Here is a 24,683-nt window from a genome sequence, read left to right on the forward strand (position 1 = left end):
GGGTGGGGTCTGGCCTGGGCAGAGCTGCAGCAGCCCACTGTGGTGCAGGCCCCCGTCACTCAGGTCCATGGCCCCTGCTGGCGAGGTCACCCACAGAGCCCTGGCAACTTGGCCAGGAGGTGGGTGTGGGGGTCAGGCTGGCACCTTCCTTTCCTGGCCCAGCCTGGCCAGTCCTACAGCCCCCAGGGTGGTAGCTGGTGCAGGTGGCCTCTGCTGTTGGGGACAGCGGGCAGCGTGGCTGTGGGAGCTGTAATGTGGTTTAGGGACCTGCCAGAGATGGTGACGTCCAGGTGCCGGTTTGCGGTGACTCTGCACCAGACCTGTGCTGGGCAATGGCTCGTGGCTCTAGTCGTAGTGGACAGGGCGCTCTGAGAGCCACAGGCTCACGGGCTGGTGTTTGGTGGCAGTGTGGCCCTTGTCTCCCACAGCCAGTGTGGAGGGCCACTGTATTGTCCCCAACCCAGCCGCTGGCTTGGTGACACGAACTCCCAGGATGAGGGGGACCCTGATCCAGAACAGTCGCCCATCTGTAGAGGGACAGAGGCCTGGGCTCAAGCTCAGGCTCAGCACGGTTGCGGGGTCCACCCGCCACACCTCCGGGCCAGTGGGTGGAGGCGAGTGGTGGCTGGCCTGGGGCCACCCTCCCTGGGACATGGGCAGTGGACGAGGATCACGCTCGTCATCGTTTACAACTTGTCTTTGATGAACCTGAGACACGGGGACTGGCGGAGCGAGAGGGCTGCCCGACGCTTAGCCGTGTCCCGAGCCGTGGGGCGGGTCTGCAGACAGCAGCCGTGTGGTCGTCAGGGGGCACGGCGGGCAGTGCCACTCAGATCTGGCTGTCATGAGTTGTCCTGCCTGTGACTTGGGGCCTTAGCCTCCTTACCTGTGAAATGAGAGGCCAGGTGACCATGAGCTCGTCCCCCACGGGTGGCTCCACCCTGGTGAGTGACTCTCCTTAGAGGAGGAGCCTGCTGCGCGGTGGCTCAAGGCCTGGTGACGGGGTCGGGTGGCCGCCCTGCTCCTGAAGCAGCCTCACCCCTCACCCAGGAGCCGCCCTGCGGTGGACACAGAGGTCGCTGCCTGGGTTTTCCCTGGCAGGTGTTGAGGGCCAAGGTCAGGTGGAGAGAGGGGGACTGTCCCACCCCAACAGTCCCCACAGGGCCCTCGGCCAGATGTCACCAGTGCGGTGGGGAGAAATGAGGAGCAGGCGCACACGAGGCTTTAATTCACTTTTAATGGTCTGCCCTCCTGTGGGCAGCAGGGTGGGCCACAGCGAGGCCACATCAGACAGCATGGGTCACGCACACAGCTGCGCATGCACGGCAGCGCCACGGACACAGCGCAGGGCCGCGGGCGGGACAGCGTTAGATACAAAATCGGGTTAAAAAGGACATGCCATTGAAATGCCATCACAGAACAACGCTCGCTTCACGGGGGACGGGAGCTGTGCACAGCTGCAGCCTCCACAGGGTCTCAACCCGGAGTCCAAACGTCACGGCGTCAAGGAGAGAAGGGCAGGGTGACAAGGATGGTCCCAGGAAACCTCACGCCTGCACTGTCCTCTGGGGGGTGCCTTTTTAAGGGCTGGGACGCGGCTACATTTTAACAGGAGTCCCAACTAGCGGGGACCCACAGCTGGGGTGTGGGGACATGTGCAGCTTCGCCGTCAGAAGACCAGGCCAGCGCTGGACCCCGGGGACAGGTGAGACAGAGGACAGCAAGTCTGCCACTCACAACTGAGCCTGCTCCCGAGGAAAAGCCACTCCTAAGGGAGAGCTTGCTGTTCCCAACCGCCACCCCAACCTTCACCCTTTAACGCCCCGTCAAGTGGCTGGGGTCACTCGGCTGCTGTTGTGCCGGCCAGACAGGTGACAGAGTGTCAGGCAGGCTTCCACGTTTTTCAGCTAGAAAGCCACTTTCAAACATGTGATTGTCACAGCAGGTGAGGGCCACAGCAGCGCCACCTTCGTTTTACATCAAAGTAGGGCCGCCAAGCGCCGAGGGCCCACGTCTCTCAAAGGCACTGAGCACTGTCCCCGTGTCCTCGAATATGCTGACGCTGCACTGAGAAAAGAGCAGCCTGGGGCCCGGAAGGGTCCCGGTCATCCAGCAGTGACCGCCAGGCTGGGCCTGGCTGCAGGGCCGGGTCTCTGCTCAGAGCCCGATTATGGGCAGTCATCAGGTTAGACCTGGTGACAGAACCTTGGTGTCTGTGGCTTTAAGGACAAACACCAGTTCCTTTCTGAAAAATTCAAATCATAATTTTCAGAAAAGAGTTTAGCCTGGGGTCTTCCCGCCGTGCCCCCAGGGGACAGGGAACTGCACCAAAGGACACCCCCCCCCCCCACCGCTCTAGGCCCCGCTGACAAGGACAGTCCGCACCCTGGCCTGGCTCTGGCCCCGTGGAGCGCGGGACCTGGGGAGCTCCTTCCAGCTGGGCTGCCAGCTGCCGTGTGACCGAGTTGAGAAATGGCCACGTAGCTGGGGACGCTGCAGCCCTCGTGTGAACAGAAATGTCCTCCTGTCCCCTCCTTTCCTGTCTGGAGAGAGGGGCTGCCCCACGGGAAGATGCAGGTAGGAAAACCAGCGTCTCCCCCAACCAGGGGCCTGGAGCACCTGTCACAGAACTGTCCAGGGCAGGGGCGGGCGTCTGTCACACACCATACAGCTCTGTACTCGGGGCATGGACACACGTACATCACCCAGGCTGCTGCAGAGCCCTGGGGCTGGACACGCCCAGTGCACACTGCGGGGGACGCAGGAGGAGGGGTGGCCCGGAACCTAGAGTGCCAAAGGCCCAGAGCCACCCTGTCGCGCTGGGGTCTTGGCTTTCAAAATCTACAAAGTTGAGACAATTTTCAGAGCTGCGTGACTGACCTAGAGCTCGGTGGCTGGGCAGGGGACATGGGGGCATCTGCTCACTGGCTGACGTGTTCCCAGGACTAAAGGGCACCTGGAGAAAAATCGGGTCTCACAGGACACTTAACAGGCTGAGGGGACCTGAATGCCACTAGCCAGAGGCTTCTAGACACGGATGCCAACTGCCACCAGGACTGCTCTGTAGGGAGGCGTCCCCAGAGGACAGGGCGAGGCTCCAGCCTCAGGCTGGCTCCCACCATGGCCAGCTGCCCAAGTGGCCACGGGTAGGGGTGTGTCCAGCCCTGCCTGCCCACCCGGGGTGCCCACCAGCTAGAAAACGAGGGCGCACGGCAACCACACCCCAGATCCTATAGAAAAACCCATTTAAGGGCCCCAAAACCTCAGCCCAAGGGCAGAGGCTGGGCAGCATGTCACCTTCCGGGAGGAAAGGGACTAGTGTGACACTGGGCTGAGCGCCTGGGTCTTTTCCTGTCTGGTGTACGCGCACGTGACTCCAACACCTGACTCAACGTCATTTGAGCTACTTCTAGGAAGAAGGCCACTTAACCAAGAAGTGACCATGGGGACTGTCCTCCCCCTGGGCTGGTGTCCTCACCCAGGCTCCATGCAGAGCACCTCGAGGACCTGGCCTCACGTCGTCACACCCAGACCACAAGCTCCCCAACGCTGACAGCCTGTGACGGCCGCACCCCAAATGGTGAGTGTCCTTAAGTAACCTGAGGCTCCGGCCACACGAGGGACTTCTGAGCCCGAGAGCATCCTCCGGGCTCAGCCCTGGGCAGCTCAGGCCAGCACCTCTGCAGGCACACGGGGCCCCCGGGCCACCATGCGGCCCTCGGAAATGCAAGAACATGGAAGTAGCGGCTCGAGGGACACCCACCAGGCCAGCTCTGCTCTCGGGGAGCCTGTCCACCTCCCTAAACACTCAAGTCCATCGGCCACCACAGCCTCTCTCCAGCCTCTGCTGCCCACAAGGAGGAACAGCCCTAGAGATAGATGGAGCCCGAGGCGGATGCGTCTCCCCTGATTGTGCTGCCACAGTCCGGAGCGCTGCCCACCCCAGGAGGACACACCCAGTGCCGTGGGGACAGGCTGCCTGGTCAACAGATGCAAACTATGCTCATGGAGGTGACGGTATGCCTGGTAACCGAGCTCGGCTTTTGGTGTCAACTCTGGTCACTAACTTCTGTGGAAGACGGTCCCTTGGGGATGAGGGTTGCTTTCTACAGGGGCACCACGCACTGGGACAGTGAGAGGCCACCCCTGATGTTCATGACCTGCAGAGGACGAGCTGCTGGGCTCCTGTGCCACCGGCCCTGACCTGGTCCCGGGGTGTCAGGTGGAAACCCCTGGATTGGGGTCCTCACATGCCAGAAGTTGCACCGTCCCTGTCCACGCAGCCCCCACCCCGCCTACTCGGGAAGGGGCGTCCAGGGTGGAGGGTGCCCACCCTGCCTGCTGGGTCAGAGGCTGCAGCTGCCACGAGCGTGAGGTGACCTGAGGACGTCTGCCGTTGCTGGAGGTGTGACAGGTCTCCTGTTGCCGTTCCGTCTGACCAGCTCCAACCTAATCCTCAGAAGCAGGCGCAGCTGATGGAGAGTCCGCAGAAGCCCGCCACAGACCAGGACCGCGGTCAGGGGACCGGACGGTCAGCCCTGCCGCCACGTTTCCGTTCACAGGAGCCACGTCGCTCTAAACAAATGATTGTCTCCGGAACCCGCGGTGCCAGTCCCCAGCGCTCCAGCCAAAGGTGCCCGTGGCCCCGCCCACAGGCAGGTGTCGCTAACGTTACAAAGTTTGATAACAAGTGCTTAGAAAGTGCTATTGTCACCCTGGCAATTAGTAGCTATTAATTCCAAGGTTAATTCCAAGGACATTTTTAATATATTTACACACATACTGTTCTCTTAGGTTCTTTTAGTTGCTTTAATACTAGTCTCTGACATTATAAAACTTCATTTTTCTGGTTTTTTGCCCTTTGAGAATTGCTAAATACAAATGGAGTTAAAAGATTTTTCCAAAATCTTCATCAAAAGGCATGAAAACGCTTCTCACGGCGGGAGAGGATCCCACTGTCTGGGGTCAACAGGAGGAACCGGGTGGGACCCGGCCACCCTTTGCACATACCAAACACCACTACTTTTGCTCCCCTTGGTCCGAGCGGTCCTGGCGGGTCCCACGGGCGGTGGCGGGCGCGCGTGGGTACTATAGGCTGGCTCCGGTGATCTGGCCGTTGTACTCCGCCGTCTCCATCTTGAGGATGTAGGGGATTATGCTGTCTATTGAAACATTGCCAATGAGACCAGTGAAAAAGAGTTCCTCCGTTATGCTGGAGCTCATCAGCCTGAGCGCAGGCAGGCGGACGAGGATCCGGGCCAATCTGCAAGAGGGAGCCGCGTTAGAGACGGGAGGGCCTCCAGCTCCGGGGACCGGGCCGCCACTGCCACCCGCCACCCAGCTCTGGTTTTCCTGACTCCAACAGCTGCTCTCCCTGTTCATCCTGAGGACACCCAGCAGGCGAGTCACACTGGGCTCACAAAAAGAAAGCCACTGGCCTGCCACTTCCTAAAAGACAGGAAGAATGTCTACGTCTCGATGACGAAAGACCCATGACACACTGTGTGATTAAAAAGCAGGCGGAGGATGTCCCCACGACACTCATGGCTGTCCCTGCCTCTCAGGAGCTCCTAGAGTTTGGTATGGCCTCAAAATCCAGGTAAAAGATGCTTCACTTTGGAGAAACCCTGGTGTGAGGGCCACAGACACTGTGTCTGCTGTGTCCCAGGTGACTGCGCTGCTCCTTCTGTGTTAGATAAAAAGTCAGGGGCTTTGGTTCCCAGTAACATAAAGCCAGTTTCTAGAAGTGAACACAGAAGGTTAAAGGTAGGACAGCCTTCTTAATAAAGTAGTGTGTCCCCTTTGCACTTTCTAGAATGTTCTAAAAAAACTATATTTGGAGCATTCAAGCACCTACAGCCGGCTACAATGGACTCCCTGCTCTGATCCTGCAGGACGCACAGGATGTCAGCAGGGGCCATCTCAGCCTGGGGCCCCAGGCTGGCCACGGGGGTCTGTGGGGAGCGCGTGGTGAGAACCTGCTGCACAGGCTGAGGGGACTCTGGGCTCAGGACAAGGGTTCAGAGACTCTGGTGAACAGTGGTGCTACAGAAGCTGCAGCTGGGCCACGGGACGGTCCTGGCTTTGGCACTGCAGTCAGCCAGGAGGGCCGGGTGCCCCTGAGGCTCAGGACCCGGGCAGTTCTGGGCAGGGGACACAAGCCTAGGGAAGGGCTTCCTCTGTCTGGACTGTGACTCCTTGTGAGGTCAGAACGGGATAAAAAGTAGAAAATGGTTGGAGGGAAAGGGGACAGCCATTCCCTAGCCCCGTGGGTCAGAGCCAGGGAGCCCGTGTTAGTGCTGCCGACGCTGGACCAGCCCCCAACACCGGGACCCCTCGCAGCCAGCGTGTCTGGAGGTATGACCTGTGCGACTCCCTGCTCTCCCCTAGGGTCACACGCAGCTGCTGCCCAGGACCAGAGGCAGCGCTTTGCAGTGGGCAGACAGGGCCTTGCCGCACCAGCCCCAGGAGAGGCCTCGACCCGTCAGATGAGGGAGAAGCACGCTGAAGCCTCCCAGTGGCCAGCCCTGGCCCCCGCACTCCTGCCGCCTCCGCTGAACAGGACAGGGGGCGGGGCTCACCGGTAGGTGTCCTCGGCGTAGGTCTTCTGCACGTAGTCCTGCAGCTCCATCTGCGCCTTCTCCTGGAACTTCTCGATCTGGCTCGTGCCCGTCAGACCTGGGTGATCTGAAAGCAAAAGGACCCCCGGGTTCCCCTCTGCCCTGGGGAGGCCTCCCCTGCAGACGCCACCGTGGGCACTGTGTGCGTGGAGGGGCGGCAAGGGGAACCAGCCCCACCCCAGCCCTTTCACAAATGATCTTTACATTCCCAGACAGGGTCCGAGGTGCCCAGGCTGGCCCCGAGCCCTCGGTCTCCTGACAGCAGTGGTCACGGTGTGCCCACCTCGGCCAGCTGAGTCGAGTTTGTATGAAGCTTCCCCAAGGTTATGTCCCAAACTCGGAATCTCAATCCCGTTGGGACGTGGCTAGAATGCTAGCTTTGCCACCGGTTTCTGCCAAGGTTCCCAAGAAGGAGCTGGGCTCCAAAGGGGCACCCCCTTCCCCCTGGGCACGAGCCCAGCTGAGTCAGTTGTGGACACCTGGCTGCCACCACAGAGCCAGGAACGGGAACTGCCAAGGGAGAGCGCCCTCTGGGTACTCGGGGACAGGCTCCCGAGCTGTCCTGGGGACGGGGCAGAGCCACGGGGAGCCTGCCCAGGTACTCTTGCAGGGTTGGCTGGCACCGAGCCCAGGTGATCAGAAAGAGTGCGAGGAGCACCTGCGGAGGCCGGCCGGGCGTCCATGTGGCCAGGGATCTAATTAGGTATTGAATAGCTGTCATCTGTACCCTAATGTCCCCAGACACGGTGGCACGTTTCTCGGGAGCTGTAAAAGCCCCGGACTAACAGAATGTCCGCATTTGTAGGAGCCAGTCAAGTGGCTGTCGGGGGACACCACATGACATACAGACTGGCAGGGCAGGCTACAGCGCTGACAACGCGATCATGGTCAGAAATATCAGTGGGCACAGGGAAGGCGTCCCGGGTCCCCAGTGCATATCTTACCGGGGCTAAAGAGAACTATAGCTTTAAGGTATGCGTACTCATAGCCGTCCACCTCGAGCCGCGCCATGCCGTTGCAGAACTCCTGCAGCTTCCAGATGTGCTCCATGACCTGCTTGATGCGCTCGCCCGACAACTTGTCTGCAAGCAGACCACAGGCCCTGAGGACACGGCCACCGCGGGGACCTCAGGCTGCTCCCAGCACGGGGGAAGTGACTGTGGGCACCCACGCTGCACTGTGCTGTCACCCAGCCTCAGAAGCAAGGCCCCAGGCTGGGGCCCACCCAGGAGGCAGCTCCCTGACCTATGGTGCCACCGGGAAGCTCCTTCAACTCTGCCTGAGTCCTGTCGGGGCCAGGTTCCCAACTCCACAGGTCCCGAGGAGCATGTGCCGACTCCTCAACGGGACATGGACAGCCGTCGGGACAGTGTGACCCTACAGCGCTCTACAGCAGGTGTCGTGCTTCTACTTGGTTTATTTGAAAAACAAAGAAAACTGAGGTCTGCTGCCAGGTGGCTCGCGTCCCAGGACTCAGACACCTGGGACGCCCCAGGAGGAGCCTCGCTTAACGGAGAGGGTCTTGGCGCTCACGGGGAGCCCTGGATACTCCCCTTCCGCAGGCTGGTCCTCGCCGTGCTCTGGGCACATGGCCTGGGGAGAACCTGGCCGTGTCTACCAACGACAAGGAGGAGAGTAGGGGCAGGGATGTGTCCCTCTTGCACTTGTTTCATTGGAGGCCAGCTGTGGCCTCACCAGGGCCTCAGTTTCCACACAGGTCACAGTCCTGAGGACAGGCCTGGAGAATGTCACATGGAAGGACGACAACCCAGGGATGATGGGATTGTAAGCTCCAACTATTCTTGAAAAAGATCACTAAATGCCAAAGAGGACGTGGTCTTCACAATGGCGGTCACTCTTTACACGAAAAGGCCGTTCCAGACGCTCTGACTAGGGTGCTCCCACCACTTTGAAGTCAAGTGCCCCCCCCCCCCATGGTGTGGCGGGACGAGAGGCTGTGCCATAGGCCGGGTCACCGTCCTCCCTGCGTCCCCAGGCCCTACCTTCCTGGATGCTGTTCTGCAGGTGGTTGACGATGGCGGCCAGGATGGTGGACAGGCTCATGACCTGGGCGCACTGGGCCAGGCCCAGGGTGAAGAGCTCGTTCCAGCAGGCCCGCACCAGGCTCGTGTTGCAGTCCTGCCTGGGGGCGGAGGGCGGCTCAGCGGGCGGCGGCACCGCACCTGGCACCACCCGGGGCCTCCGCCGGGACATGCCCACGGGCTGCACGGGAGCCAGGCCGCTGCCCAGTACCCAGCACAGCACTTAACACCCCCCCGTCCAGCAGGGAGCTGCCCTTCTGCTATTGGGACTGAGGACAAGGCTGCTCGGCCCCTGGGCTCTGTCCCCAGCCCTTTTTGTTTGTTATTCTGAGAAAGGGCCTCGGTGGCTGAGGCTGGCCTCCAACTTGTGGTTCTCCTGACTCCACTGCCCAAGTGGCTTAGGTCACAGGTGTACACAACGGTGCCCGGCCAGTGCTATGCCACAACCCTCAGCAGGGAGGCCGAAGCCTCCTTCCCCAAGTGGACCCTCGGCTGTCCTGGCCTGGCTCTGTCCTAGGAAGATGGGACCTGTGACTCGACACCCATAGCCAAGGTCACGAGTGACCCCGTGGATCAAGACAGGAGCCGAACATCCACCTGAAGGGGAGAAGTGCACCCACCCACCTGCTAGGGCTGGGCCTGCAGCAGGGGACCAGCTGGGCCGCCTGCACCCTGCTCTGGGAAACTTCTGCCCACGGGACGGGCACGGCCAGCCCTGCGCAGCAGCCATCTTGGTGCTCTGAGGCTGCAGCCCCATGGGGCTGGGTCGCCCCCTCTTCTGCCTCAAGGTTTCTGAGGCCGTGGGCTGGGGGACAGAGCTCAGGTGGCCAAGTGTTTGCCTCTCACGCACAAGGCCCTGGGCTCAGAGCCCAGCACCACCAAAAAGGAAAAATCCAAGGCCAGAGGCTGTGCCTGTTTTTGCCCCAGAAAGGCCCCCTGCGCTGAGCAGGCCTCAGCTTAGTGCAAACCTCCCGTCCTCACAGTCGCCCCCTGAGCTCGGAGCCTGACGCGTATGTGAAACCCAAGGGACACGGCTGTAAGGTGGTGACATATTTTGTGTAGCCCTCTGAGGAGGGTCCACGTCCATGGCAGCAGGGACGTCACTTTTTAACCCCATGTTTTAAAAATCTCCCACAGGGAACCCGGTCCCTGCCACTCCAGGAACAAAGGCCCGTGTGGGGACACAGACCAGTGCTGCGTGGGGGACACAGGCCGTCGCATGGTCTCAAGGGCCTGACCACAGCTCCTGGTGCCACACCCTTGGCTCGTGGAGGTCTGGGGCCTGCTGCAGGGTGGCAGCCGATGACGCTCCCCGTCCACGGATCAGGGCGCGTGGAGAAGGGCCACTCACCCAAGGGCCTGGAAGGCGGGGATGGAGCGGGCCCAGTGCATGGAGAGGAAGAGCAGGCGGGAGGCGGACTCGCAGATGTAGTGCACGTTGAGGTACTCGGGCATCGGGCTGGGCATGGTCAGCTGCAAGAGGACGGAGAGGTGAGCAAGGGACAGTGGCCTGGCGGCAGGTCCCCGTCCTGTCCCACCAGCAGTGGCGGCTGCGGTCCCCAAGTCAGAAGAGCCCGTGTGTCTGCAGCAGGGTGGCCCCGGCCCCCAGGTTTTTCTGCTCAGTGAAGCAGGGTCCTGGGGACAGTCGGGAGGCCCAGGGGACGTCTCGGCTGGCCCCTGGGACAGTGCACTGCCCCAGCACAGCGATTGTCTGCTGCACTCACTAGGCCACAGGTTCAGGCCCAATGGAACCGGAGCCCCAGGGCCAGCTCCATGACCGACAGGCATGGTGCAGGTGACACATCCACCAGAAAGGCGGGCCAACGTGCTGACCTGCCTCAGGGCACCCAGCAGCAGGGATCCAGGCGTCCTAGTCATCTCTAGTGAAGGCAGCAGGGGACAGAGACCTGATCTGAGGCCTCTCTACAGGGGCTTCAGGGGTCCTGGGAGGCCCTCCAGGGGGCATGGGGCGACCTGGGCACTCACAGCCCCAGGGACAGCTACCATCGACCTCTGTGTCTTGAGGGCAGTGGCTGCCACCCGCCGACTCTGACCCCAAGGGCTCCACTGCATGGAGGTGCCCACAGCCAGGCTCTGCGGGGAGCAGGGGCAGAGCAGCCAGCCACCACCCTTGGGGACTGCCCACCTTGGCAAAGACAGGCCACACCTGTTGCCGGGTCCCTGCACAATCGAGTGGCACTGCGAGCAAGACAGGGAAGACTGCTCTGGACTCGAGCTCTGCTCAGGCCACTCTGCCACACCACAGGGGTGGGGACGGGGACCAGCTCCCAGATGATTTCAGACCCGCCTGTGGCCGGGCCACAGACACTCACCTTAAAGGTGACGTGTGTGTCTGAAAGGAGGGGGCCCTCGACCTCGATGATGGGCGTCGACTGGTCTCTGCTGATGACGTGGATGCTGCCCCCTCCGCTGGTGTCCACGCCGTCCGCCAGGCCGGGGGGCGAGGCGCCGTCCGCCGTGTTAAGTGCTTTAGCTAAGGTGTCAAACGCCCTGTGAGCGGAAACCAAGCAGCTCGTGAACCTGTGGCTCTGCTGAGTCAGTGTCCAGAACAGCAAGGCCTCGAGGAAGAGGTGCTGTCCCCCTCCAGCGGCGGGCCACAGCAACAGAAGGGACGCAGGAGGTCCAGAACAGCACCAGCGTCCAGCAGTGGGCTGTGATTTCCAGTGTGACTTTGGTGGTCCACGGTCACCCTCCCAAGGCAGGAATGTTCTCCTGGTTGCAGATCTAATGCCAGTGGCTTGTCCACGGCCACCCACGGCCAGCAGTGGACACAGGATTCTACCCGACTGGACACCACCCTCCCGGGCCCTGACCCAGACCTTCACTTTGTCCTTAGACTGGAAGGGAACACGAGGGCCGAGCCCCCGTCACCTGGCTGGCCGACACCAGGGCACAGGCCAGTGCTGAGCAGCCACCCGGGGCCAGGCCAGCGACCCCCGTCAGCTCCCGCTCCCCAGCCCCAGAGGTGGAAGGAACGAGCTGCTGCTGTTGGGGCACTCAGCAGGATGAACATCGGGCCGCTGCCATGTCCCCTCCTGCCTCCCGGGTCACGCAATTTTGATCCATGTCACAGACTAAAAGGGACAATAGTCTCACAGTTAAACCTGAGAGCACAGACATGCAGTGTCACTGTGACCACGCCGTAGCCCTCGACTGAAGGCAGGACGGATGCCCAAGGCCACCACCGCCCTCCCAGCACCGTGACTGTGTGGTCCTCCCCCGGGGCCACGTACCGAGTGATCTCGCTGGCGGACTGGTCCTCCGGCTGGATCTCTGAAGTGTCGCCATTGTTCAGGGACTCGCTCAGGTTGGCCAGGGAGGTCACTACATTCGCCAGGGTGCCCAGAGCTCCCTGGCTCGTCTCGGCCTATTGAGCGAAAAACGTGACGTTAAACACGAGCACACACGCACAGGACTCAGGCCGCTGTGCAGGTGACGCCGACTCGGGACTCAAAATTTGATCTTGTGAACAAATGGGTGGCACCAGGGCATCCTTCTGGTGACAGATTAGCTTTCTAAGTCTTGGTTATGATAGTGGTCACACAAGTCCCAGATGACACGACAGTGAGACACTGAGAGGAGAAACAGACCCGCTGGCCGTCACTCATCCACACTGGGGTGCTTCATAGACGGCAGGAAAAACCAGAGAACCCACAAAATACCCAGACCGTGGAGTGAAGGCTGCAGGTCACACACAGGCACAGGGTAGCCCCAGGACAGCCGGGGACCTCGTGGAGCCCCACAGTTACAGGCGACCCAGTGCAAAACTGGACGTGGAATTTGGGACAGCATCTCTCCAGACAGACGGCCCATGAGCACGTGTCAAGATGCAGAGGGCTATGACTCCAAAAGATGGGGACGTGCTGACAAAGACGTGGTAAATCCAAGCCCACGGACCCTGCTGGTGGGACTGTGGGGACCAGGGCCGTTCAGTCTAAACAGATGTCACATCCCGTGGAGGACGGCAGGGCACAACGTGGACGGCCACGCCCAGCTTTTGACTCTCCCCCACGACGACAGTGAGGACTCAATCTCTGGGACAGGCTGCACCCTGGATGGCCCTGTGGACACTGTGCTGAGGGACAGGAGCCAGCTGGGAGGGGGCACCGGTAGAGGCCCTGGATGTGGAAGGCACAGAACTGACACCAGGGAGTCAGAGGCAGGTTTGGAGGGAGGGATGTTGGCAGTCCCTTCTGGGAGACCATCTGAAGTCAGTGGTACTGGTGGAGAGTCCCCTTGACAGTACGGCCCGTGACCACCCTCCAGGTAAAAGGGAAGCCAGAGCTTGAGCGTGTGCCTTTCTGCTACTTTCTTATTACTGGGCTCACACCTTCGCAGGCCCAGCAGCTGTCCCCTCAGGAAGCTGGTGCTGGACTGTGGGTCTGACTTAGTGGAGAACAGACTGCGGCCTCAACTCCACCGAGGCACGGCCCCAGCCTGAAGCAGTTCTAGAAGCCATCAGCAAGGTCTCTGGGGGCCAAGGAGGAGCGGGGCCCAGGGAGATAGCCCGCTGCCAGCACAGAGGACGGGGGTAGAACGTCACCTTGGAATCCGTGGCCAGGAGCACCGTGCCGTCCTCGCGTATCAGCGGCTGCTGGATGTTGACGAGCATCCCTGGATCGAGAAGGCCCGTCTGTCTATTGAAGACAAAGAAACCCAGGGTAGCTTCCAGCATGTCGGCAGACTCCCTGCCTCCTGCACGCCGAGACCCAGCGCCCGGGTGACAGCCTCCTTTCGGCGGAAACGTGGACACGGAGGCGCCCACACTGCGCACCGAGCTGTGTGCAGTCACTGGGGTCCCTCCCGCGCTCTCTGCGCTACGTCCTGGGTCCCATTCTCCTTCTCTCTGACCCTTAAAACCAGGTCAATAAGGTGCATTCAAAAGAAGGTACAAATGACCTGTGGCACCGTCTGGGACCTCCCGTTTATACTGCCAAAGTCCAAATCCCAGGTTCCCAACACCTGTCCTCCTGACCGAGTGAGGCCTACACTGCAGGACAGACAGAGCCCCGAGCCAGGCATCCCCAGGACAGCTCTGGGGGTGACCGAGCCGTGGCAGCGGGAATGGAATAAGACACGCCCAGCTGCCCACCTGGGCCATCCTTGGAGAACAGGGCACTGACCTGGTTCCATCTTTATCTGCCACAAACGTGGGAGTGGCTATCAGAGGACTTCGCAGGTCTTTCCGGATATAGATTTTCTCTGTGGAAGCGGCACAATTGCTTGGTTTCTCCCGCTGCACGTCGAAGGGCTTCCGCTCGCTCTGCACAGCTTAAAGCACAGCACGCCACGTCACCACACGGCACGCCCCGGGCTCCCTCAGGAACCCCCCGCTGCAGGGTTGAGGAGCTCAGCCATGGCTCCAGCCTCCTCGGTCTCCACAGTGGACTCCCCGCCCAAGGAGAGGAGGCAGCGAGGCCCCACCATGCCCTGTCACATCAGAGGCACGCACACAGCTCCAGAGGACAGGGGCCGAGGCAACAGAACACAGGTGACCTGGGCGCCTCCCTGGACCTGCAGCCTCGGGGTCTAGGAGCAGCACGTGTTGCCGCTAGTGAACTGGCTCTTCCCAAGGACGAGAAATGCCCATCTTCAAGCAGCCCTGGGCAGAAGGACGGTCCCAAGCCAAAGACAGTGGAACCATGCCAGCCTCCAGCCTGAACAGCCCGCGCCTGCTGTTTGGTGGGCGCCAATTTCCCATCCCACTGTCACTTCTCCCTTCAGCTCTCGAGTAAGAGGACAGGGACACGGGCCACAAGCAAACCAAGGTAAAAAAAGACCGGAAACCCAGAGACTAGGGTCCAGACGTCCTGCTAACCAGACAATCCAGCTGGATCTTTTACTTTTCCTTCCTCTTTAAATTTAACAGTATCCAGAAAGCAAAATTATCTTTATTTTTGGTTTCAGCTGGATCCTGAATTCAGTTACAGCTGAGATGGCAAAAGAATAATTTCTGCCACTGTCCTGAGGGATGGCACCTGCTACTGAGGAAGGAAGGTCACTTGGCAATGGGGTGGTGCCATCCGCCGTGGGGAAGGACCCCGTCACGGGCAAAATAAAAACCCCCCTCTACAGAACCCAGGCTGGCGACTCTGTCTTTCTGGAAAACACTTTCCTACTTGTCCCAAGTGACGTCTGCCATTTCCCCTGTAGAAACAGAAACGGCTACTCTGAAAAGTGCTGCTGCCCCCAGGACCACGCGGGCCAGGTCGAGTGTCACCTGCACCTGCTGTCCCCGTTCCCCTGAGGGGAAGGGAGGTCCCAGAGCCCAACACCACGTCCCCGGGTCTCTCTGCTGCCTGCTTTAGGTCCCGGTTGTCCTGGTTTTCACTGCCTGGTTCCTGGGGACCAGGGCCTGCTCCTGGAATTCCTAACCCCCACTTCTAGCCCCAGGAGCAGAGTGGGGGGCTTGCGCCCTGCCCCAATGCGCCACGGCTGGGCGGGAGGCCTGGCCCAGGGCTATGGGAACAGCAGGCTTCTGGCTCTCAGAGGGGACCCTGGGGCTACCCGAGGCCACGTGGCAGTTTGTTCCACAGCTGGCGCTGGCCCCGCGGCACCGTCCTGCTCCCAACTCCTCTGGAGCAGGGCTCAGGGGCGCCACGGGGACTGACCAGGTCCAGTGGCGCTGGCTCAGTCACCGGCTGACCCACGAGCGGGGGTTTCTGGTTAAAGCCCGTGTGCCCCGCCCGCCCTCCCGGCGACCGCTCACATTCCATCTTCATGCCCATCTCCAGGCACTTCTTGAGGCGGCAGAACTGGCAGCGGTTGCGGTGGTGCTTGTTGATGACGCAGTCCTGGCTGCTGCGGCAGCTGTAGGTCAGGCTCTTCCTCACGCTCCTCTTGAAGAAACCTTTGCAGCCCTCGCAGCTGACGGCCCCATAGTGACGGCCTGCAAGGACAGGACAGAGGTGGTGGCCGCGGCCTGGGCTGCAGAGGGCGTCCACCAGGGCCTGGGACAGGGGGCCCCGAGCAGGAGGCCAGGCCGCGTCCCTCCCAGGAGCCCCCGGGGTCTTCCCAGGAGCCGCGGCACGCACAGGGCACGGATGGCGGGCAGGTGCTCCGGGCACACCAGGGACCTGCCGCGCTGCCGGAACTCCACCGGGCACCGCACGCCTGTCCCCCGCCTGCAGACCTGGGTGGCTCGGCCCCCCGGCTCCGTCCTGTGCTGGACACAGGACCGCATGAGCGGCTTCAGGGCCGGGGTCTCACTGCCACCCTTGTTCACCTGCAGGGCCTTGAAGGCCCCGGGAAGCAGAGTGGCCACTGCCCGGCCCGAGGTCAGGGAAGGCGTGTGGTCAGCGCCACCATTTCGGCGTCTCCAAGGGCCCCACGCCAACTTTAGAGGAGGAGGGAGAGCCCCTGTGGGGGCTGACAGTCCAGTGGTCCGAGTGACAGACACCACTGCCCTGGGCCTGGGGACGCGGAGCCGCAGGGGGGGCATGGGGAGGAGGCGGCGGCTCAGGACAGGACGCCAGGAAGCAGAGGCCCGGCTCTCCAGGGACCGAGGCCCCTGACCCACCCTGCTGCCACAGCCCCTCTGTCCTCGGCTCCCCCAGGGGACCCAGGGCACTTGTCCTGCCTGGGCAAGGCCCTCAGAGCCTGACCTCCCGATGCCCACAGCACTTCACACACGAGCTTCCCAGGCACCCCTAACCCTATCGGAAGGTGGCCTCGGGGTCACTTGCGTCAGGTACTCGGTCCCCTCCAGGATCACAGTCCTGGGAAAAGCACTTAGTCCGTGCTTTGTTTTCAGCGTCTCCAGCCTATGACAATATCACCTCTCATTTGTCTCGTGGACACCTTGGCTCTGCCTGGTTTTGGTGACCCAATTTCAGGGACATGGCCAGGGAGGGCACATTTACAGGACCATCATTTACGGTGGCCACAGAGGATCCCGCTGGCCCAGCGCTAGGCGGGGACCGTTTCCTCCAGTGCTTCCACCCCAGCCCCAAGGACGAGCCCGGGGCCCTGCACTAGGGAGGCCAGGGCTGTGCCACGCGCCACGTCCCAGCCTGTGGTTCTGCTCCTGAAGAGCAGCTGTGCCGGTCACCTCTGCTCACGGCTCCTCCTCGCCGTGCATGTCCTTCAGCCACCCCCCCACGTCTGCGTGACTCTAGGACCTGGAGAGGAGGGCCCTCGTGGCCTGTGCAGAGGCCCTCTGTGCTCAGAGGAGGCCAGACACGTAGGGCCCTCCTGGGTCCTGTCCCTGCTTGGTTCACCCCGCCTGCGTCCTTGCTGCACAACAAGATGGGAACTGGGGAGCCGGGAGGGCGGAGCGCTAGACACTCCCACGGGAAGACGGGCCTGGGGAGCTACCAGACAACTCGACAGCCGTGTGGAGAGTGGGCACAAAAGGGCCATCAGGACCAGAGGCAGCACTGTGGCCTGCTGCCAGGGCAGGTGAGGGCTTCTGAGAAGGGGGGTATGGGCGGTTTCCTGAGGCGCCATGGCCCAGAAACGGTGTCACCGGCCGGGAGGGTCCTGCAGATGCTCCTGGGCCACCTTCCTACAGGCCTGCTCCAGCCCCCTCTTTACACAAACAGGACAAGGTGTCCAGAGCGCCTAGGAATTTGGCTGCCACAGAATAAAGTGGAACCAGGCCGCCCAAGAACTCAAGCCTCCCGTCACTACTGCCCGCCTCCTGACCCTCTGTGCCCCCCGGACACAGGCCAGGGCTGACCTTCTGGGCACCTGTCTGCCTGCACCCAGGATTGAACCCAGGGGCTCCCCATTACTGAGCAGCACCCCAGCCCTTATTATGGAGACAGGGCATCGCCAAGTTACTTAGGGCCTCGCCAAGTTGCCGAGGCCGGCCTCAAACCTCCGATCCTCTTGCCTCAGCCTCCCGAGCCACCGGGATTACAGGCGTGCGCCACTGCACCTTGGAAGAAGTAGTTTTGACTTTTCCTGTCGACCTGAGACACTTACATCACCACCCCAATAAGAAAACTGCAGCCCACTTCTGAGACCTACAGACTTACCGAGAATGTTCTGAGTTAACCACCGCCCCACCCATGACGGTGGCCCTTGCTGCTGGCCCACAACCTGCACCAGCAGAACCCGGGTCACATACCAGAGGCTTTGTCGCCACAGACCACACAGTACTCCACCACCTGGGGCCGCTGGACGTCCGCCTTCCCCAGCAAGCGCTCCACAGAAGCAGAATCCGTGACGATCTAGGAGCAATCAGCCAACAGTGACCACGAGCCCAGTGTCCAGGCCAAGCCCCGTGGAGCTGGGAACGTGGAGAATCCCAGCCCTGCTGCCCGCTCACCCGCACCCTCCGCAGTGGCCCTCCGTGACCACTCTTCTCTCCGGCTACCATCACGGAGCCTGGGGACCAGGAGAGGAGACGCTGCAGCTATAGTAGTAGATAAGGAAATGCGCCAAGACGAAGGTATTCTAGGTTCTTCCAGCTGCTCCTCGGAGCCCATGAAGCCACCCCAGAGTGTGAAGGGGCGTGAGTCGGAGGGAAGAGCCTCTCGCCCAGGCAGAACACATGAGCCTGGAACCTGCCCTCGTCTAGAGGGACTTTCTGGGTGACTCTAGGTGCTATCCACCTTGACGAACACGCACTCATCCCCACTCTGGGAATGTGCAAAGCAGCCGTGGCTGGGCTACCGAGCCGCCTTGGACGATTTACGCATGACGGGGACCACACTCAGAAGTCACCTCTTGGGAATCAGGATCAGAGTGTGCCTGTCACCAACGAGGGGTGTTCTCACAGGCAGGGCAGGATTCTGGCTGTATCTACAAACCGCGGTACACGCCGTCTCAAAATAGTTTTTTTTTCTACAGCGATGTTCTGAAGCTCAGAGAAAACCATTCCTTCCTTCCCTCAGTTTCTCCACAGCACAAAGCCCCCGTCCCACAAATGCAGGAATCCTCACGTTACTTTTAATAACCGAAGGGAGGAACCGATGCCCGTGTCCTCCAACAGACGGGAAGACAAGCTCCTTGCAGTGGGACACACAGGGACTCTATTCAGCCTTGATAAGGAAGAGAGTTCGCTAAGTGACAAGAGCCAGGCACAGGGACAGAGAATGCACAACTGCACTTCCAGGAGGCGGGAATCTAGAGTCCCCCCAACTCAGTCAGTTGGAAACTAGAGTGGGGGCTGCCAGAGGCTGGAGGGGACATGGAGACGTGACTGCCCAGGGGACAGAGAACAGCGACTTGAAGTTTCTTCATCTTGGGCATCTGTGTGCAATTCCTAATGGGCACAGCGTCAGTTGGGGAAGGTAAAGAGTGACAGCCGGGCCCAGTGGCCCACACCTATAGTGCCAGGGACTCTGGAGGCTGAGGAACATAAGTTCAAGGCCAGCAACTATGGAGACCCTCTCCCACGATAAAACACAGAAAGGGCTGGGGTGTGGCTAAGAGGTTAAGTACCCCTGGGTTCAAAGAAGTAAAAGGAAGGGACAGAGATGGACGGTGTCACAACAACGTGAGCTCAGTTCATTTAATGCCACCGACCACCTAGAAGTGGAAGTAGTAAACCAAAAATATTTTAGACATTAAGCACTGTGACCCTGACTGATCGCACCTGGGCTAGGCGATCGTGTGACACTGGCCTCGCGCCTGTTCCGAGTGTGGGGTTTGGAAACTCACTGCTGCCAACTCACGCTGAGCAAGGACCCTGCCCCCCTTCGGTGCCCGCTCTTCTTGCCCCAACGCACCCTGCCTGGCCAGAGCAGGGACAGCCCGGGCACAGACGAGGCAGGCACGTGGGGCCCCGAGCCACAGCTCACGGGAGCGAGAGAGAACGGAGCGAGGCTCTGGGATCAGGTGGGACGACCTGCTAAGGCAGGAGGAGCAGCAGGAAGTGGCTGTCTGGGGTGGTCGGCCCGAGGAGGGCCTGTAACATAGGGCTCAGGGCTGCCCCCGTGAAGAGCGACCCTCTCCGTGGCCTCAGTGCCACCGACTTCCTGGCTCAACTTGTAGCCCTTCTGAGGCTCCCTGCTGTTCTCTGGACCTTCCACTTATCTGCTGTTGTTTTTTGACTTGAGCCAAAGCATCAAACGGCCTTGTGCGTGTGTCCCCAAAGGAACCTTCCAAGGAGCCGATCTGACTTCCCAGACAGAGGCGAGGACCAGGGAGGAACCCGTTCAGTGACTCGAGTCCTGGGCCAGGCATGCGCAGGCGGCCTACCTGGATCCTGCCGGGGACGAGGTTGTCGGAGGTGGTGAAGATAAGCTGCTTGGCGCTGGACGTCTCGGGGGAAGCCAGGATCACCTTCCCGGCCCCAGCTCCATCTGGGCTGGTCAGGATGAACTGCTGCTTGGAGGATCCCGAGGCGTCCACTGCGGTGACGATCTGGATCTTCTGTCCTGTCTGCTGGTCTGTCACGATCTGGAAGACAACACAGAGCGCCGTGAGACCCGTGCACGTGCGGGAGCCACTCAGAAGGCATGCCAGCCGGCCATGTGTCAGCAGCTCATGCAGCGGCGCAGACCAGTGGGGCAGGGCGGTGGCTTCCCAGATGTGGACGGGCACGGAACTCCCTGTTCACCAGGGTCAGATCTTCAGTGTTATTTTTGGAATTAAAAGCCTATTTCTTAACGACGTCAAGACAACAATAAATAACGGATGACTGTTTCACCTTAAACACAATCCTGGCCCAGGACTGGGCTCGGTGGCTGAGCGCCTGCCTGCTCAGCACGTGGGCTCCGTCCTCAGCACCACATCAGTATAAAGTACGCAAGTAAAATCAAGGCGCACAATTCTAAAAATTCTGGTCCAGGAATAATAAAATGTGGGCAGCTCCGATTCTTTTGAAAAATGTTGTTGATTCAAAAAACCTAAAAATTTGGAAATAAATCACTTCCTGGGCTCTGTAAGCCAAGGGACCCATCTGACTCCCTGCCGTGTGACCGGGGCTAGCGGAGGCCTGACACACACACAGAAGGCAGGACCCCCGGGGTGGACTGAGGGCCACAGGCGCCGACTCGCGAGAAATCCCAACCCCAATTCCTGGGGGCTGTCGGCATTCAGGAGGCACAGCCTCCGTGCCCACGCCCTCCAGGGTCCCTACCTTACTGCACCCACAAGATGGCTGCTTGGCAACACTGGCCGCTCTCTGGGCCTGGGAGTCCCCAGCTTGGAGCCCTGGGCTCCTCTCCGTCCTGGGACCAGCAGGGTCGTCCCACACTGGAGCCTGGGGGCTGCTACTGCCAGGGTGTGGCAGGGGCGTGTGCTGAGCCCTGCTGTCACCACCTGACAGACAGGACACGGCGCTCCAGAGTCCAGAGCACAAACTCACAGCCTGAGCACAGCGGCGCCAACTGTCCGCACGGACAACTCAGTGATGTGGGTGGATGCAACTGAAATGACCCAAGCAAGGAAAGACCCTCCCACTAACAGACGTCCACTGAGGGACAACTATGCCGTTGGGCATGGTCCTGGGTGCGCAGCACAGGTACGCGGGCCGCAGGGAGCCACCTCTCTAGAGGGGAACACAGCGTGGCCACGGGCTCTGGGGATAGCAGTCCACGGTGAAGGCCACAGAGAACTAAGAACAGAAGCGGGGACCTCAAAGAAAGGACCTCCCCAGGGCAGCCGCGTAGGCTGCCGCGAGGGGCTGTGCCAGGTGTTCCACGTCGGCCTGCAGGAGCCTGGCCTCGGCCACATGCTCCCCTCAAGTAACCCGCCCAGCCAAAAGGGGCACCTGTCACCCACACGCCCGCTTCAGAAAGTCTGCCGTGGGCACAACGGGAATGAAGGTGCAGGGACAGGTACCGCCACCAGAGGGCGAGCCCGGGACAGCCACAGGGTCACCAGGTCTCCAGGGCCCAAGGAGAAGAGCTCCAGAGGAGGGGAACCCTGGGATGCCGCCACCCAGGGCACCGCCAGGCCCTCTGCGAAGGTCACCCCTGGAAGAGAGCTTGGTGGGGAAATCCTTTAGACACCCCCCTCCGCAGTGCTCAGCCGGAGCGACAGGCACAGGCTGGCATATGGCGCCCAGACGCCACCCATGGAAGGTACCCTGCAGCCCCTCCTTAGGTCAACACGACGGCCTGGAAGGGCCTGGGATGTCAGAGTCCAGTGCTTCCTGCCTCCATGTCCTCTCCCTGAGCCGCTTTCCTCCTTAAGAGACCAAGTCATGAGGCTGAGCCAAGCTGCAGCCAGGCATCGCTGGAGGGGGACACTCCTAAGAAATGCCAGTGACTTGGTCCCAGTGCTGACGTCACAGCATGTACCACTTTACAGGAATTAAGGGGGCCACAGTGCTAGGTGGTATCTCAAGGGACCCCACTGTGCCTGTGGCCCACTGTGGCCAAATGTCCTGTGGCAGGTGACTCGAGTCGGAGAAGGCGGGTGGTGCCCACGCCCTGCTGTCTGGAGGCCATGCGCTGCCCCCCGGCACATGTGGGGAGTGGGTCTCTTCCTCCAGGTCCTTCCCAGGCCTGTGGCAGAGGGTGGTAGGCAGAAGCCAGGGGGCTGGGACACAGGGGGGACTGGGCTGCACAGACACAGTGGCGTTTGGTGGCTGCACATACAATCCTTTTCTCCCCCACTGCCTCGCAGGACTGGGGCTCATGCAAATGCAAGACCCACAGCTTTTGAAACCTCCTGCTCACAGTCGCCCTCACTGACGTCTGCAGCCTCCATTTGGAGAGATCACCTACATGAACAAGAACTAAAGATGCTGTCGGAAAAAATAACCCCCACAGCCCCCGGAACCCGAGGCTGAGCACCAGGCACAGGAAGACCAGGCCCAACACGGGCAGGTGCGCTCCTGTGGCCAGGCCTGGGGCAGCGGCAGGTGGGAGGGTGCTGCCACGTCCCTGCTTGGTGAGCAGAACCGCACCCTCCCCTGGCCAGCTCCACCCAACTCCCAGGACCCGTGACGGTGACCTTATGGGGAAACAAGCACAGACGAGGTCACAGCAGGCCCTGAATCCACCAGCCAGTGTCCCTGTAAGAAGGCCACCAGACGCCAGAGAGCAGGGAGCCCAGGAGGGGTGGCCCTGCGACACCTCCGCTTCACGCCACCGGCCTCCACACCTGAGAAGACACTTGTGCTGCCACAGGCCACGTGGCTGTGGTGACCTGCTATGGCAGCCCCGGGAGGAGGAAACAGGAGGCCACCTGTCATTTTTTCACACGGAGCAGCACACGGCAGGTGGGGAGGCCTGAGGGACCTCCTGCTCTGTGTCACTTCTAGGGCCCGCCACCTCTCGGCCATCAGCGCTCAGAGAGCCAGAACATCGGGGAAAGGCGGATTCTCGAGTGTGACTGAGTGAGGGACAGCTCCTGTGCTGGTCTGCACACTGTGCCTCCCGTGGGCAGCACTAGGCCACACTCCTCGGTGACCTTGGGATCAGCAGCCCAGAGGAGGGCTGTGTGTCACACTCAGCCAGCCAGCTGCAACTGTCCACGTGACTCCGGGTCCCCCTCTGTCCCCCATTCAGTCACCTGTGAGATGCGCTCTTGCCACACCCCCTGCACGAGCGCTCCACGGGGCTTCCTTGGGTCCAGGGCCACGTCTGTCACAGCTGGGCACTGACCCGCTTGCAGCTCTACCAGACCCCACACACACACACACACTGAGGGTCGTGCCACAGCCCCGGGCCTGCCCCTGCGTCTTGTGGCTTTCGCTGTATAATTTTGTGCAGTGTGTGGGGAGGTTTAGGGGTACGCATGCCACCTTACCACAGAGCTGGCCATTCTGCCAAGCCAAGGCCTATCCCAGCTGTAACCCCAAAGGACCTGGGTGTGACTGGACACCCTGTCATTGTCCCCCACACCTCCCACTCTGTCTTTCATGATAGAAATGAGCTAAGGAGCATCTGCCAGGAGATGGCCAACAGGCCACTAGCTGCTGCGTTAACTTTTGGCTTCTTAAACCCAGGTTCACTGTTCTCTGGACAAACTGGAAGCTCTGGCCACCTGGACATGCACTCCCCTCGGCACGGGCTGGCTGGAGCAGGGTGCAGTGCCCACCCCTTTAGATGGGGCCAGCTTGCCCAGTCCTTGCCCTAGTCACCTCCTCCTGCTGCCCGGCCCATCAATACCTGAGTGTGTGGCCTTGGACGGGCTCCGCAGCTGGAGAGCAGAATGGTCTCCTGCTCTCCCCCTACTCCAGCTGTGTCGGCCTGCACGAGCTGCACAGCCTGTTTCTACGTCTTCCTAAAGAAGAATGATGGAACCACCCTCTGACACAGCTATCCCACTCCTTGGTCTACACCCAAAGACTTAAAGTCAGCACACTCCAGGGACACAGCCCCATCCGTGTTCACAGCAGCACGATCCACAACAGCTAGACTGTGTGAGCCAACCTCGATGTCCTTCAGTGGACGAATGGATCAAGAAACTGGTGTATACTCACCATGGAATATTACTCAGCATTCAAAGAGAATAAAACCATGGCATTTGCAGGTAAATGGACGGAGTTGGAGAAGATAAGGCTGAGTGGAGCAAGCCAACCCCAGAAAGCCAAGGCTGAGTGTTCTCTGATAAGTGGAGGCTGATGCATGAGGGAGGGAGGGGGGGAGGGAGGGGGGGAGGGAGGGAGGGGGCATGGGAGGGAGGGGGGGGCATGGGAGGGAGGGAGGGAGGGACTTTGGGCAAAGGGGAGGGAAGGGAGGGAGGGGGCCGGGGGTAGGAAAGACGATGGAATGAGACGGACGCCATTACCCCCATGTACATGTATGAAGACACGAATGGTGTGAATGGACTTACAACCGTTTGTGTACTGTGAACTGTAATGCATTCTGCTGTCATGTACAACAAATTAGAATAAATAAATTTTAAAAAGAAGGAAAAAAAGACGTCTAGAGAAGGGAAATGGTGGTGTGGGAAAGTGCCTGGTACACTGCAAAGACGAGCAGGCCAAGGGACCCAGGTACAACCCGACGTGACACAGCAGGAAAGAGAAGCCCCACAACGTGGGTGAACAAGAGGAAGAGGCCAGAAGCAAGGCACACGTCTTCCGTGTATGTGAGATTCCAAGAACCAACAAGGCACAGAGACAGAACGCAGGCCACAGGGCGGGGCT

At 60.8% G+C, this 24,683-nt stretch overlaps 1 protein-coding gene across 7 annotated transcripts in view; it reads right to left on the reverse strand.

Moving 5' to 3' along the window:
- Positions 1-1,187: 1,187 nt before the first annotated feature.
- Positions 1,188-24,683, reverse strand: part of Nr2c2 (nuclear receptor subfamily 2 group C member 2) — a 65,458-nt gene continuing 41,962 nt past the window's right edge. For 4 of the 7 annotated variants that reach the window (XM_026383081.2, XM_026383083.2, XM_026383084.2 and 1 more), the window contains 12 exons: positions 19,835-20,035; positions 17,757-17,859; positions 15,393-15,572; positions 13,807-13,954; positions 13,227-13,320; positions 11,917-12,050; positions 10,996-11,173; positions 10,014-10,135; positions 8,624-8,763; positions 7,603-7,702; positions 6,582-6,687; positions 1,189-5,263 (listed from right to left, as the gene is read on the reverse strand). In XM_026383081.2, the coding sequence (XP_026238866.1) occupies positions 4,913-5,263; positions 6,582-6,687; positions 7,603-7,702; positions 8,624-8,763; positions 10,014-10,135; positions 10,996-11,173; positions 11,917-12,050; positions 13,227-13,320; positions 13,807-13,954; positions 15,393-15,572; positions 17,757-17,859; positions 19,835-20,035 (1,857 nt within the window). In that variant the 3' untranslated portion in view covers positions 1,189-4,912. Of the gene's footprint in view, positions 5,264-6,581; positions 6,688-7,564; positions 7,703-8,623; positions 8,764-10,013; positions 10,136-10,995; positions 11,174-11,916; positions 12,051-13,226; positions 13,321-13,806; positions 13,955-15,392; positions 15,573-17,756; positions 17,860-19,834; positions 20,036-24,683 lie in introns of all 7 variants that reach the window. The other 3 variants (XM_026383082.2, XM_026383086.2, XM_026383088.2) reach the window with 3 other exon arrangements.

Source organism: Urocitellus parryii, chromosome 16 (assembly GCF_045843805.1).
Source record: "Urocitellus parryii isolate mUroPar1 chromosome 16, mUroPar1.hap1, whole genome shotgun sequence".
Taxonomy (NCBI): Eukaryota; Metazoa; Chordata; class Mammalia; order Rodentia; family Sciuridae; genus Urocitellus; species Urocitellus parryii.